The 13,746-nt window shown below is 44.1% G+C and overlaps 3 protein-coding genes across 3 annotated transcripts; 2 read left to right on the plus strand and 1 right to left on the minus strand.

Annotated features, from left to right (window-relative positions):
* Nucleotides 1-1,865: 1,865 nt before the first annotated feature.
* On the plus strand, nucleotides 1,866-3,941 carry C922_01620 (adenosinetriphosphatase; the record flags this gene model as incomplete). The annotated part of the gene is made up of 1 exon (XM_008817223.1): nucleotides 1,866-3,941. One exon carries the CDS (start codon nucleotides 1,866-1,868, stop codon nucleotides 3,939-3,941), a length of 2,076 nt encoding a protein of 691 aa, XP_008815445.1.
* Nucleotides 3,942-6,161: 2,220 nt separating this feature from the next.
* On the plus strand, nucleotides 6,162-8,476 carry C922_01621 (hypothetical protein; the record flags this gene model as incomplete). Its single annotated transcript, XM_008817224.1, has 4 exons — nucleotides 6,162-7,708; nucleotides 7,894-8,002; nucleotides 8,165-8,244; nucleotides 8,413-8,476. 4 exons carry the CDS (start codon nucleotides 6,162-6,164, stop codon nucleotides 8,474-8,476), a joined length of 1,800 nt encoding a protein of 599 aa, XP_008815446.1.
* A 421-nt stretch (nucleotides 8,477-8,897) lies between these two features.
* On the minus strand, nucleotides 8,898-10,430 carry C922_01622 (tRNA-dihydrouridine synthase A; the record flags this gene model as incomplete). The annotated part of the gene is made up of 1 exon (XM_008817225.1): nucleotides 8,898-10,430. One exon carries the CDS (start codon nucleotides 10,428-10,430, stop codon nucleotides 8,898-8,900), a length of 1,533 nt encoding a protein of 510 aa, XP_008815447.1.
* Between the last annotated feature and the right edge of the window lie 3,316 nt (nucleotides 10,431-13,746).

Genomic DNA, 13,746 nt, shown 5'->3' on the forward strand with positions numbered 1-13,746 from the left:
AGATAGTATGTACGCCACGGGAACGTGCGCAAATGAAGCCACTTTGCAGAAGGAACTCTAGAGGAAGATTAATCTAAGTTGCATTTTCCCATGTTGTCTTATTGTCTACCATTGTGTTCCCTACATTTGTGCGTCCTTCCACTTTGTGTTGTGCGATTGGACGTGGATACACAATGTTAGCCCGTGCCATCTGCTGTAAACAAAACTTTTTTTTTTTTTTTTTAACTTAACCATATGGCAATTTTTTCCACCAAGGAACAGTTGTCCTGAATGAAAAAAAAATGCACCATCTCATCATAGAGGGAAAAGAAATGAAATGTACATCACCTGTTGTTTCTTCCTCCCCCTTTTAAAGTGCACAATTGTCCCTTTTAACTAAGTTGGCAAAGGTTTAGCAATATACTCATAGGGGGGGACAGACACCACAGTTGTAAAAAAAAAAAAAAAAAAAAGGAAAAAAAAAAGTTTCCGCACTGCACATCTTCCTCCTTTCGGTGCTGTCCCTTATACTGCACGATAATGTTTCACAAAAAAACGGGTAACATTGATGACCATTATGACCCCTATCATGTCCACGACGGTGTCTTTTCCTCGTCGCGGTCGCCCCTTTTAACCTCTTCGCACTTGCGCAATCGCGTGGTGTGTATATGGAAAGGGCTACATTTTGGGTCGCCGCTCCGGATTCTCCGTCCTCCTTGAGGTTACATAAAAAGGAACATCAACGGGAGGAAACCAAAATGAAACAACGGAATGGAAAAACAGAATGGTACTCTACACTGAATATTGTATCCTGTACTAAAAGGCCCCCCTCCATTGGTGCTCCGTAGCATATGACAACGCCAATGACACATACAGGGCAAAAGGGAACTTCACTCTTCTCCCAAATTCTTTTTTTTCACATATGGAATTCGCACTACCCAATGGAGGGTTGCACATGTGTTCTTTGAATTTCCTCCTCCTTCGCCCCTCCTTTAGTGTGCGTCTAAAAGTGGTGAGGGTACCTGTCAGTAGTGTGCATTTCGGCACGCACGCGTACGCAACGGGTTGGGGGTGTTTCTAATAGGGGCAAACTCAACCGTTTGTTCATGCCTGCTGAGCATTCGTGGAAAAACCTAAACCGCAAAGAAAGGGGAAGAAAAAAAGGAGCAAACAAAACGGCCAAAGAGTTACTAAAAGAGGCGGTCAAAGGGGCTGCAAAAAAAAAGCGGTCAGAGGAACTGTCAACAGAAGGAAAAGGTAGTCACCCAAAAAAAACAACCCGAAGAAGAGGTTGGGGAGGACATTTCCCCTTCCCGACGCTTCCTTTGCATCTAAATTATATGGCTTCCCATTTCCGGCAACACTTGTGAAATTGGAACAGGCCGTCTTCATATTTTTTGTTCGCAAGGATCTTAAGGAAGAGGCGCGTACGAGAGGTACACACATGCACGCGCATTTCCGAACGCACATCTTCGCTTACTTTTACGTGTACATACACGCGCGGGTGTGCATTTCGTTTTTTGCTCCCAGCCAAGTTAGATCGTTCACACTAGTGGGCCATTCGACTGGGGCAGAAAAATGCGGATTGCTTGAGCGCTCTTCTGTGGAAAAAGGGGCTCGAAGCGAAAGAAGTGTTGCTTCAGGGAATGCGGGTGAGGAGCATTTAGGCGCTGAACACATTGGCGATAATTATTTTTTGTTTAGGGGGTAATATACTGGCAGGGCGGCCGGCAGTGAGTGCATCCCCCGGGAAGGAGTAGCCTAGAGAGGGCCCAGCAAAACGCTACCACAGCGGCGGCAAAGAAGCCGGTTAGCACGCCGCTTGACAGCGCTTCACACCACTTCACACCGCTTTACCCCGCTTCACATCCGTGCGGACGAGCGAGATGGCGGAAGGCGAAGTGAGTGGGTCCCCCCCGCGCGATCTGTTAAACCGGTACAGAAGCAAGTACCGCCAAATAGACCTCGACAAGGCGAAAACCATCCTGCAGAAGCATTTTGGCATTTCGGAATTCAAAGAAAAACAGGTGGAGTGTCTAAACGCAATTAAAAACTTCCAGCATGTCCTTAACATCATGCCAACAGGAGGAGGAAAATCACTCATTTATCAGGTAACCCCACTGCTAGTCGAAGGAATCAGCATAGTTATCAGTCCGTTAATCTCCCTCATGTATGACCAGACAAAATCACTGAACAGGAAAAATATAGTCGCAGAAACGATCAATAGCTCCCTCAAGAAAAAAGAAAATGAGAAAGTCTTCAGTCTTCTCAAAAACTACAATAATTGTGACATAAAAGTTCTGTACGTAACCCCCGAGACAGCCACTAGTGACTACTTCCTGACTGTATTGAAGGAGCTTTACCTCAATGAAAAGATCGCTTTGATCTCTATTGACGAGGTACACTGTATAAGCACCTGGGGTTGCGACTTTAGGAAAAGCTATCGGAATTTGAACAAAGTGCTGAAGGCCTGTCCCTACGTGCGCGTGTACACCTGCACGGCCACCGCCACGAAGTCCGTGGAGAGGGACATCATTGTGAATTTGAACTTGGAGGGGAGCTGCGGGGAGGAGGAGAGGGAGCAGCAGAGGGGGAAGGGGAACGAGAAGGAGAATCAGAAGGGACAGACTAATTATCAAACGAGTGAACAGACAGACCAGACGGACCAAACGAATGATCGGACGGACCACACGAATGGCCTCGCGAGCGATAACCCCATTGATATACCTAACGACACTCAGAGCAACGCCCCACTCAGTTGCGACCCGGAGGGGGGAACCCTCAACTCGCTGCGAATCGTCCGCACGTCGTTTAATAGACCAAATCTGAAGTACGTCATCGTGTACAGCGACCTGATCCAGACAAAAAAGAAGGAAAGCATTTTTCACATCATCCAGGAGAAGAGAAATCTGGACAAGATAGGTATCATATACTGTTTTAAACGGAACACCTGTGATGAAATTTCCATGTACTTAAGAGAGCAGGGATTCCAAGCCCTGAGTTATCATGCCGGATTGAGCAACAGCGCAAGGAAGAGAATACAAGAAAAGTGGGTCAACGGAAATGCGAAAATCTTAGTGGCAACCATAGCATTTGGCATGGGTATCGACAGGAAGGATGTTTCCTTTATTATTCATTTTAATTTACCCAAGTCGATAGAGAATTATTATCAAGAGTCTGGACGTTCTGGCCGAAACGGAAACATTTCCTTTTGTTATCTCTACTATTCCAAGGAGGATGTAGAGAAACTCTCCTTCATCATTCGAAGCAGCTATGCCAACTTAGACATGCAGGACCTCACCATACAGAAGAAGTACGAGAAGGAAATATACAACCTCGAGTGCGTGCACAATTTGTGTGTCCAGGAGAAGTGTATACGGTCGCAGATCCTGGCGCACTTCGGCGAGCTCCCTCCCCCCAGGGGTGGTAGCGGTGGTAGTAGCGGTAGTGGCAGCGGCAGTGGAAACGGTGATGACGACTACTGCTGCTCCTACTGCTCGGACGTAAAAGGGTCGAGGCACAAAATCGAGAGAGTCATTCAAATGCACCAGGAGGCGAACTGGAACATCCAATCCAATTACAACAGGAGCAGTGACAACCAGGTGAAATCCTTCACCAGCGTCCTCCACACAAAGAAGCATAAGCTAAGTGACTATTCCGACTCAGACAAGGAACGTGGGCTAGATGAGTATAAAATAACAGAGCGAAAGATTAAAGGCTTTGTTCCCTTCCAGAGTGCATCATCGATAATTTCGAAAGAAATCCGAGCCAAGGGCATCATTGAAGTTATGAAGGAGCTGGAGAGAAGGGAGGAGCTGATGGAGCAGAACAAACTGGAAAGACACAAGCTGCAGGAGGAGCGGTCCCCCAAGATGGAGAAAATGACGCATTCCATTTCGTACTTCACTAATGTGCAAAGGAAGCCCGTCTTTTCCTCCTTTAAGGTTCCCCGCAAGTTGTGAGCGGGGCGTGCAGGGACGCAGGCGCATGCATAGATGCATAGACATGCGTACAAACAGGCTTCTGCACAGGCGAATAATTACACCCATCTCCCCGCGCGCATGTGTTCCCTCCTGAGAAAATCCCCGCAACAGTTTTGGGGCACAACCATGGTCTGGCCCCTGGCGGAAATGTTCATAAATCTGTGTCGTTACGCATACGTGCATGTGTGAGTGTACAAGTATGTCTCCCTGGAGGGTTCTCCTACTTTTGCAGGAGAATTTTCCCGCCTAAACGGTTAAACTGGCGATCAAGAAATATATACATTTTGAGGGTGTATTGTAAAAATACACCTGTAAAATATTTGTTTTAGTAAAAAGAAAGAAAAAGAAAAGTAGTTTCCGCCACACGGCCATCTCACCTCCTGCACCAAAATGTCACACCCTTTGTCGCGGCATCATTTGCCCCTTCATTTTTCTGTACGTTTCCTTTTCCTCTGTGTGAAAAAGGGGGGCGTAGGAAAGGGTCACGCAAATGAGCAAGTAGGCGCAACTGGGACAACTCTGAACTCAGCACAAGGAACGAGAATATGTGAAGGTGTCCCATGCGTCGGTACCCACTGGTATCATCAGCCAGGTACCAACGTGTGCGTACGTTTATTTTTCCCCCCCAAATCGGTCATGAAACTGCGCGTCCATAGGGAGAAACTTCAAAACGGATTATCTATGGAGGATGCCCTAAAGGAACAATATGTTGCGCTCATATGCGGCGAGGTGGCGGAGTGGTAAGGCGATGGGGGGTGAAAGCGTCATGCATTCTGGAATTGGCCCAAATCGCCCCGAACTGTTCACAATTTTTGTCCACCCCTCGACACTGCTCAGACACGATTGGGGCATGTGGCAAGCCCACCATCCGGCAAGAGCTGCATTTGTAAAAGAGATAAGCAGAGCGGTGGGGCCGCCAACATGCGCCCATGCAAAGTGGAACACACATGGGAAGAGCGGCAGATCGGCATAATGGAAGATTGGCAGGTTGACACATCGGCAGATGGACGAGTCACCAATTTGTAAATTAACAATTTGTAAGTGCGCAAATTGCCAAATTAATTTTCCATCGCTCGGTAAAAAAAAAAAAAGAAAAAATCCGTTTCATGTCCGACCTAACGCCTACGCGCGCAATGTTTGCGAGAAAAAAAATTTTGGAGACATTTTATCCGCTTTTACACCCCAGGAAAGAAGAACGAAATGGTGAATTATCAACCGGCGTGAAGACAACAATTTGGCAGATTAAAAATGCGAAGCATCAGTTTTGTTCTGTGATGAAAATAAAAAAAAGGGGCCTGCATCACCACCGTTTTTTTCTCCTCACTAAAGTAAGACATATTTAAAAAAAAAGAAAAAAAGAAAAGAAAAAATATTGGTGTGCACGGGAAACCGTTGTTCTGGTTGCCGCCCCCGTCGTTCTGGTCAAAAGGGGAAGAACAGGAGAAGCGGATGGGGAAGAAATCCAGGGCATTTCGCCAGTCAACTTTTCGCGCCAATCGCGCGTTGCCCCACTTTACGTCACAGTCACGTTTGCAACTGTTTTGGTAACAACTATTTTTCTTAACCTCTTAGCTTTTAACTTTTAACTTTTTAATTTTCACTTTAATTTGAGATTTCATCTTAATTTGAAATTTTATTTTATATTATTTTATTTTAATTTTTTTTTTTTTTTTTTTTTTAACCGTCCAAATGGCGAGTGGCTACCCGGCGGACAATTTTTAAAATTGGCCTCCGCGCCGGTCACGTTCTACATTTGCGAACTTTTCTCCCTTGCGCCGCTTAATCGGTTAACCGAATAACCGTTTTGTTGTGGACTATTATCCACACAGGATGGTTATTTCGTTTTATCTGTCTGATTATGTGTAATATTCCAGCCAACTGCGCCTCTTTCCTCAGATCGGTAAAAATATTGGCCAATCCTCTGCGGGGGTAAATTATCCTGTCTTTAATTGTTTTTAAGTCTCTCTTAAATTTGTTCGCTTTAGCGCACCTTTGGGGGTGCACGGCGAGTTCACCGCAACTTGGGGGATACATTTCTCCCTACTGTGTGGTCACCGTGAGTGTGTACAGGAGAAAAAGGCTAAGTAGTTCTTGGCCAAGCTGTTAAGACAGCCGCTAACCAGATAACCAGCTAGCCAGCTAATCACCTCACCTGCTAATCGGGTAACCTGCTAAAACAGCCTCCCCGCGCTCGACGAGATGGGTCTGTTCCGCCGGGGAAAGAAAAACGAGTCTGAAAAGGAGACCCTGCAAGGCTATAAACTCCCCGGGCCCCCAAAGGAGCCCTCCCTTAAATCGGGGTTCAAAAACGAGGAAGAAAGGGATGCCAACAAGGAGAAAGAAGACGCCCTTAAATTTAAGGCCTCCGGAAGCGCGAAAAATAAGAAAAAGAAGGACGCCCTTTTTAGCTTCGCAAGATTGAATTTTTTCGGAAGGTCCAAAAGTAAAAAAACTCTCGGGGAGACACAAAGGAACCCCAGTAAGGAGGAGCCTCTACTGGGGAGGGAGGTGAAGGAGATCTTCAAAGATTTCGAGACGTTGAAGGAGGAAGCGAAGGGGGAAGCAAAGGAAATCGAAAAAGGGACAGCGACGGAGGAAGCGAAAAGGGAAGCAGTGAACGGAACAACCAATGTGGAGAAAGCCAAAGTGCCTACACAAAGGAGCGCCACAGAAGCTGAGCTCCAAAGGAACGGCGTTCACACCTCGCCAAGCGTAAATGAAGAACTGTTGGACATCCTAACGGAGGATGAAAGGAAATCCATCCAGGTGGTTTCCCTGATAGACGGATCTTCCAATGGTGACAGCTCCGAAACAAACACGGATCGTAAAGATGACTCGGCCGAGAAGGACGTCCCCCTAAACCTGAACCCTACGTATTCAATTAAGAAACAAAAGAGTGGCACAAACCTGAGCCAGAATAAACACCTTTTAATGAAAAAATCCAACCTTTCGGAAGGGATGTACCAAGTAGACAAGAAGAAAAGTTACCCCCCAAAGAAGGAACATGATGAGAATGACCTAGTGATTAGTCCCAACGCAGGTGGAAACCCCGTAAAAGAGATGCAAACAAAAAAATCGATCCTAAAAAATATCATAAAAATGCCAATCTCTTATGCATCAAAAAGTTTCAAAAGGGATCTTTCAGCGTCAAAGGAATCAGCCAAATTGGGGATAGGGGCAAATGAAACACGGGAAGGGAAAATCGCAGGGACGAAGGAAGGTGCGCTCAAGTCACAGGACACTACTGATTCGATCTACCTGCAAAGAAGCGACCACGATAAGGGTGATGTCTCCTCATTCGAAGAGATCAACGGCATGTCGGAAGACACCAACTACACCGGGAAAATGAACTTCAACAATTCTATTCCCAATTTTAACCTAACCAGTAAAAAAAATGTCCCCCGGACAGCGAACACAAAAGACGCCGCTCCGATGATTATCAGTAAGCTCAAAATGAACAAAAAAAATAGCAACATTGGAAGCGGCTTTGAACATGCGGATGATCCAAATGATTTCAAAAGGGTGAAATCAACCCTCACGCGCCAGGACATACGAGCGAAGAAGAGTAATCTCATACGTCGCGTTAAACTGATGGAGAAGAACCTACTCATGAGCAAAGAAGAGCAGCAGGAAGATGGGACCAAGAATATACATCGTAAAATGACAAACGACATTCTCGAAGGGGGGGGCATTTCCTTCAATCTCCACCCCCCGCTTCTCGTAACCGAAAATTCCTTCGACATATGGTACGTCCTCCTGTATGCCATTATGCCAATAAGGTTGATTATGTTTTTGGGGTCTGAGCATGATACAATGAACACACCCTGTTTTTGCTCCTACCCCTACCACTACCTTTGTGCACGCTTTTTTGGTGGCATCCCTGTGAAAAAAAGAATGGCAAAAACAACCTTTTCCTTTTCCCTCACGGCAGTCCAATATCACCTATCGAGGACATCATAGAAGTTATCCATTCGATTTGGAATGACAACAAAGAGGAGACAATTTCGAAGCTGAAAAAGTGTAAGGAGAACAACGAGAAGGTAAGGATGGATATATAAACATCGCAGGAGATACAAACAATTCTCTTTTCTTCGCATCTCCATGGGGACTTTGCAATCGGCGGGGCATCTCCACACATGAGAACAAACCGATAGTTACACATATACCTCATCGCCGCTTTTCCGCTTCCCCCCTTTACCCAGTCTTCCAGCGTGCTAAAGAAAACCTTGGATAAGCTAAACGGGCCAGAAGATTCCGTGGTCACTAATTTGACCAAGAACATGTAAGGCATATTGGGGAAAAGCTAACCGCTTATTGGGCAAGTAGCCAGTAGAAAACCCCCCAATTCGTGTGCAATATCTGGAAAAGAGTCGCTTGCACCAAACGGTTCCTCCCCCCCCTATTGCACGCCATTCCAAACAAATGGCAAACATTTTCCCCTACTGTGTAGGTCCTTACAACAGGATTATTTGGTCGAAGTGGATGAAGTTGTGAGGTCTGTTAGTGAAGATTAGGGGCTGGCGCGAACACGGCATAATAGGCACGTCAAATTAGAGCGCACGTGAGAAAAGGCGTACTCTCCCCCTACAGGGTAAAGCACGGTTTGATCCACAAATGAGACAAAACGGGGTTAACAAAAAAAAAAGAAAAAAAAAAAGAAGAAGAAGCCAAACTGAGCTGAGCGAGCAAAGTGAGCCGAGAAAGACGAACTAAGCTACGCTACGCCACGGCAAAAGTGCGCTAAAATTTCAGTTAGCACAAATTAGAGATGCGCCTGCCCGACGGCCAAACGTGTAGAGGGTGCCCAGTGAAGCAGTTTGATATAAATACGAAGGGTTAAAACAAAATAGTGTGCGACACTTGCGTGGGCATCTAACAGGGCTTTCTTACTCGGCCTCTAACCCGGCCTCTTTCTCCCACAAGTCTTCCATTCTCCTAATAATTTTTAACGTACTCCTGCTGCAACTTGTAGTCAGCCAGGGGTAGATCCAGGCAACCGGGGGCCGCGGCGTCCACGTCCACCATGGCCTTCTCCAAAATGCCTGAACACGGCAAGGTGGAGGCATAATTCCTGATGTATGTATCCAGTTTGTTTCTAAAAATTCGATGGCCAGGCATACCCTTAAGGATGCCCAAAATTGGCTTTAACAATTCAAACGCACTTGATAAGCTGCACAAGGTGGAGTTTTCCTCCAAATAAGATTTGTATGCGTCTAACACGGTTCTTCTGCTGAATGCTGTGGGGGGGGGCCTCTCATTATACACCAGCTGGTCCGTTTGGGACAGAACGGTGGTGTTCTCCATGCAAGCTCGTCCAAGCATAACCCCATTGAGGGGATTCACATGATAGTTTTCCACTTTCACATAACTTTTTTCGCCATCAAATTTGTCTTTGCTCGGTAGGTAGCCATTTAGCAAAGCCACAGCTTCCTCCATCGTTTTGACCCCCCCATTTAGGGTAAATTTTAAATGGGGATATAACTGACACAGGGTGTACACTTTGTGGTACTCCAATGGGGGTATGGACCTATTCTGCTTCGGATCCAATCCTTTTAACCAGGCTTTTCTTGCGTGTACAATAAAATTAGTGCATCCTACTGAGGAGACACATTCGACAAAGGATCTTAGAAAGGGGAAAGAATCACAATCATCAACCCCTGTTCTAATTTTTACAGATACAGGAATGTGGACTTTTCTCTTAATCTCGTATACTATACTTCGTACATGCTCCGGTTTTTTCATCAAGTATGCTCCAAAGGCTCCCTTATTAGCTACCTTGGTACTTGGACACCCTACATTCAAATTTATTTCATCGTAACCCGCCTGTTCCACTAGCACAGCTGCTTCCGCGAGGGAAGTGGCATCAGATCCACCCAACTGGCAAACGACTGGGTGCTCATTGGAGTTAAAACCTAGGTGCTCTTCTAAATTGTTCAGATTGTACAGCAAAGTATTGTCAACAATCATCTCAGTCCACAATTGGGCCCTTCTTGTGATGGTCCTTACTAACGCCCGGAAGTGTCTATTGGTGACATTTATCATGGGGGCAACTTGTATAAATGGAATATTTTCACATTTTTTTTTTTCAAAAATTTCGCTAAGACAGGTGGATATATCTTCTAATTTGAACTTTTCCTCACCGCACAGGTGTATGCCCTCCTCCACGTTCCTTTCTGTTACTACTGACATGCTGGTCATAGTTCTCCGGCTTCGTTTTAATACCTTCTGGTGACGACGAATGGACTTCTTGCTAAAGCAGTAAACGTAAAGGCTCCTCTTAGCTTTTCCACCATGCCATGATTTTTCCTTCCCATGTTTATATAAATTCGCCTCGTTGTGGTCATCATCTACGTAGTATGCCTCAACGAGAGGATGCCTTCTTTGCGTGTTCAGCTTTGGCTTCTCATGGTTTGGGGTCCGCGTGAGGTATAGGCAAGCGGTGAGACCTTTGAGGAGCGCAACTCGCATTTACCGTTCAGCGGGGGGCTGCCGCGGCGGTAGCAGCAACGTGATCGTCAAAAGAACGGAAAAGAATGGGCAGCCGAATAGGTGGCCGAATAAGTGACCACATAGGCGACAGGATAATCGATCAGACTGGAAACAAAATTGGAAACAAAATTGGCAGCAACAGTGGCAACCATTTTAGCAATCAAATGGCCGGCCAAGCGTAGAACCAAGTCGGCAAAAGCAAGCGGGCAAAAAGTGCCATTTCGCGCAATTCACCTGCTCTTCATTTTTGCTTCAATCATTTTGTCAATTTTTTTCTTTTTCTTTTTTTTACTTCTATTTTGGCTAGTTCAGAATATTTACGAAAAAAATATGAACAGGAAAAAAAAAAAAAAAAAAAATTAGCTATTTTAAGCGACATACTAAACTGTTCCTCCCGGGGAAATAAAAAGAAGACTGTTTTAAAAGGAAGGGCCATTGTGTTTTTTTCTTTCACATTTAATGGAATAGTTTCTACTGAAAGGCGAGATATACATCTTTTTCTTTTGTATGAACTTAAGATACGCAAAAGGTTGCCTCTTTTTTTATTGAATGTGACAAACATATCGGTTGGGCCATTGTGTGGGTGCCGCTTTTCCTCGTTTCTATGTTATCTCAAATGGCATTAGAACCATCGTTGTGGAAGATACATCTTGAGGTGAACGTCCCGATTAGGAATTTTAGTACCCGTCCGCCTACACCTTATAATTCATGTCATAAACCCGCAAAGTCCATACATGTATGCATATACATATGTGTTAATCTTCGCCGTTGTGGGTGTTCCCTTTTGCTTACCCCCCTTCCACGAGCCTTAATAAGGACATGTTTGCACACTCCCGCGGAAATGTGCTGCATTCAGCACAAACTCCTTGAGCGCGCGTATGTCACCGTTCAACGTTGGCACGTGCCTTCTGCAAAGAGGAGAATTCGTTCTAGGAAGTAATGCATGTCAGTATGTTCGGGTGGTAGAGCCCACTTGTTGAGCGCTTCAATGGGAGGACCTCTTCTGCGAGTATTCATACCTTCTCAACCGCGTAGCTAAGCTCTGCGCATTAATGTGACCCCGTTAGGGGGGGGAAGGGTCCAATTGGACAAAAAACAAAATACATAACGTGGTGTGAAGCGACCGATGAGGCAACTTCCAACGATGAGCCAAAAGGGAACAACAAATTGGATTATAATAAATGACTATACATTAAAGAACGAAGCACGCACGGGGCCTCCCCAAAGTTTTACAATACATAGAAATTATTTACACAATACACGTTCTCTTGACGTATAAAACTTCTGTACCTTTTTTGTAAACCAACCTGGTAAGCACATCACAGTGCGGTTACGTCGCTACTACAATCACTCATGGATTTGGCATGGGCCATAATTGTTCTTGGGGTAGCATTTAAACATACCGCGTGAGCCCAAAAAATGTGAAACCAACGTTTTTAAATTTTCACACCGTTCGGTCATCATTTGTCCATATGGCAGTTTTTAAAAGGCAAGGTATTAAGTGTTTTTTCTTTTTATTCACTGAATCTACCTACATGTAGTGTCCTTATACATCAACTCAAATAAGTGCAATGAGCGGCAAATGGGAGTGTTTTGACAACGCGAAACATTGTTTTTTTATACCTTAATTTTAATATGGAACTCCTTTAACGTTAAAGAGGTATGCTTCACATGAAGTAAATTGAATAAGCATCACATGTGGCTCATTTTTTAAGCTCTTCTTCACCAATATCTTTCTTTTGCCACTTCCAAAAGGAGAAAAAAAAGGGAAAAAAAAAAACTACACTGCATTTTGTTCGATTCTTTGATATGTTTTTTTTTTTTTTTTAAACTGTTTGTGGTAGGTAAAAAGTGCATCTGAAGCTTCGCCAGGACGGCGTTCAAACGAATGGCCATCTTTCCTTTTCATGCTTTCTCCTATGCGCTAATTCTGTCAGTTGAATATTTTTCTGCTTCGTCCGGCCAAGTATACAGAATGATGAGGAGACTTGGGGGCACATATGCAAGCCTCTTTATGCAAAGGTATACCTATATGTATATATGTAGAATAACATATATACCTGGTTCGTATTAAAATATTGGGTCAGAACAGCTTCGTAAAAATAAAAAGGAGTGCTAGGATGGTCAATATTCTGCATTTTAAGCGTTCAAGAATTATTTGACAAGAAATGGCTTTTTCGACTGAGTAGTTTTTTTGATGAAAGAAAAATGTAACATTAACCTATCCTTTATCCTTATCTTTATTATTATCTTTTTTGTTTTTTTTTTTTTTAACCTTTAAATAACAGACGATCAACTATGCCTTTTTTCTTTAATTTATCGCGTTCATCTTTTTTTCGTTCAGCTGTAACGCGCATTTAAGTACGTAAATGTATATAACCATATATATACATACATACTTGGGAAGGATTTTTTTTGCGTGTTTTTTTATTTTTTTTATGTTTTCAAACATACGATTTTATGCCTTCATTGATAGAAAAGATAGTCGAGAAACGTCAGTCGCTTCTAAACACATAGAGGGTCTACAAGCCATGCTGCGGTTTTGACGCGCATTTAAATGTCGTAGCATGAATCAACGAAGTAACCTTTTTTTTTTTTTTTTCTGTTCTAAAACGCCTATAAGAAAAGTTTGGTGTTTCTTTCTCAACTTAAGAAGAAAGAAGAAAACGCGCGGAACCAATTTTCTTGGGTTCCAACGTTTATAAAAAGCGCCAGTCAGTTCTTTTCATTCTTTTTGCATATTCAGTTTGGATATTCTTCTTGCATATACCCTCTAGTGTTGGTTTTTTTAAACGCGGAGGCCTCCAAGGATTGCAGCATACCTGTGTACCTCTCCCGCAGTTTCGACATAGGGGAAAAATGCGCATCGTTTTGTTTACCAGTCCAGCGAGCTACTTTTTCTCGCCCGCTTAATCCCAAGGGAAGAAAAACAAACACAAACGTGAACGCGAAGTTAATAAGGGCCAAACCGCGAATAAAAAAAAAGAGTCTACGTGTACATGCATGCATACGACAGAGGGACCACGTGTACATATGGACATACACATGCACGCGTGTACGTGGCTACCTGCGTGAGATTTACACGCTGTTATACACTGTTCCGCGAGGACAAACGCGCAGACCCCTGATAATAGTCCTAGTTGTTTTACGATCCCCCGCAAAAAAAATAATTTTTCCGCATGGTATCTGTGTATTAACAAATCGACGTCAACAAAAAATGCTGTGTAGTCGCAGTAAGGAAGCAATGAGCTGTTTGGCTATATAGCTTTTTTTTTTTTTTTTTTTTTTTTTTTTT

The sequence above is a fragment of the Plasmodium inui genome, assembly GCF_000524495.1.
Source record: "Plasmodium inui San Antonio 1 unplaced genomic scaffold supercont1.5, whole genome shotgun sequence".
NCBI lineage: Eukaryota > Apicomplexa > Aconoidasida > Haemosporida > Plasmodiidae > Plasmodium > Plasmodium inui.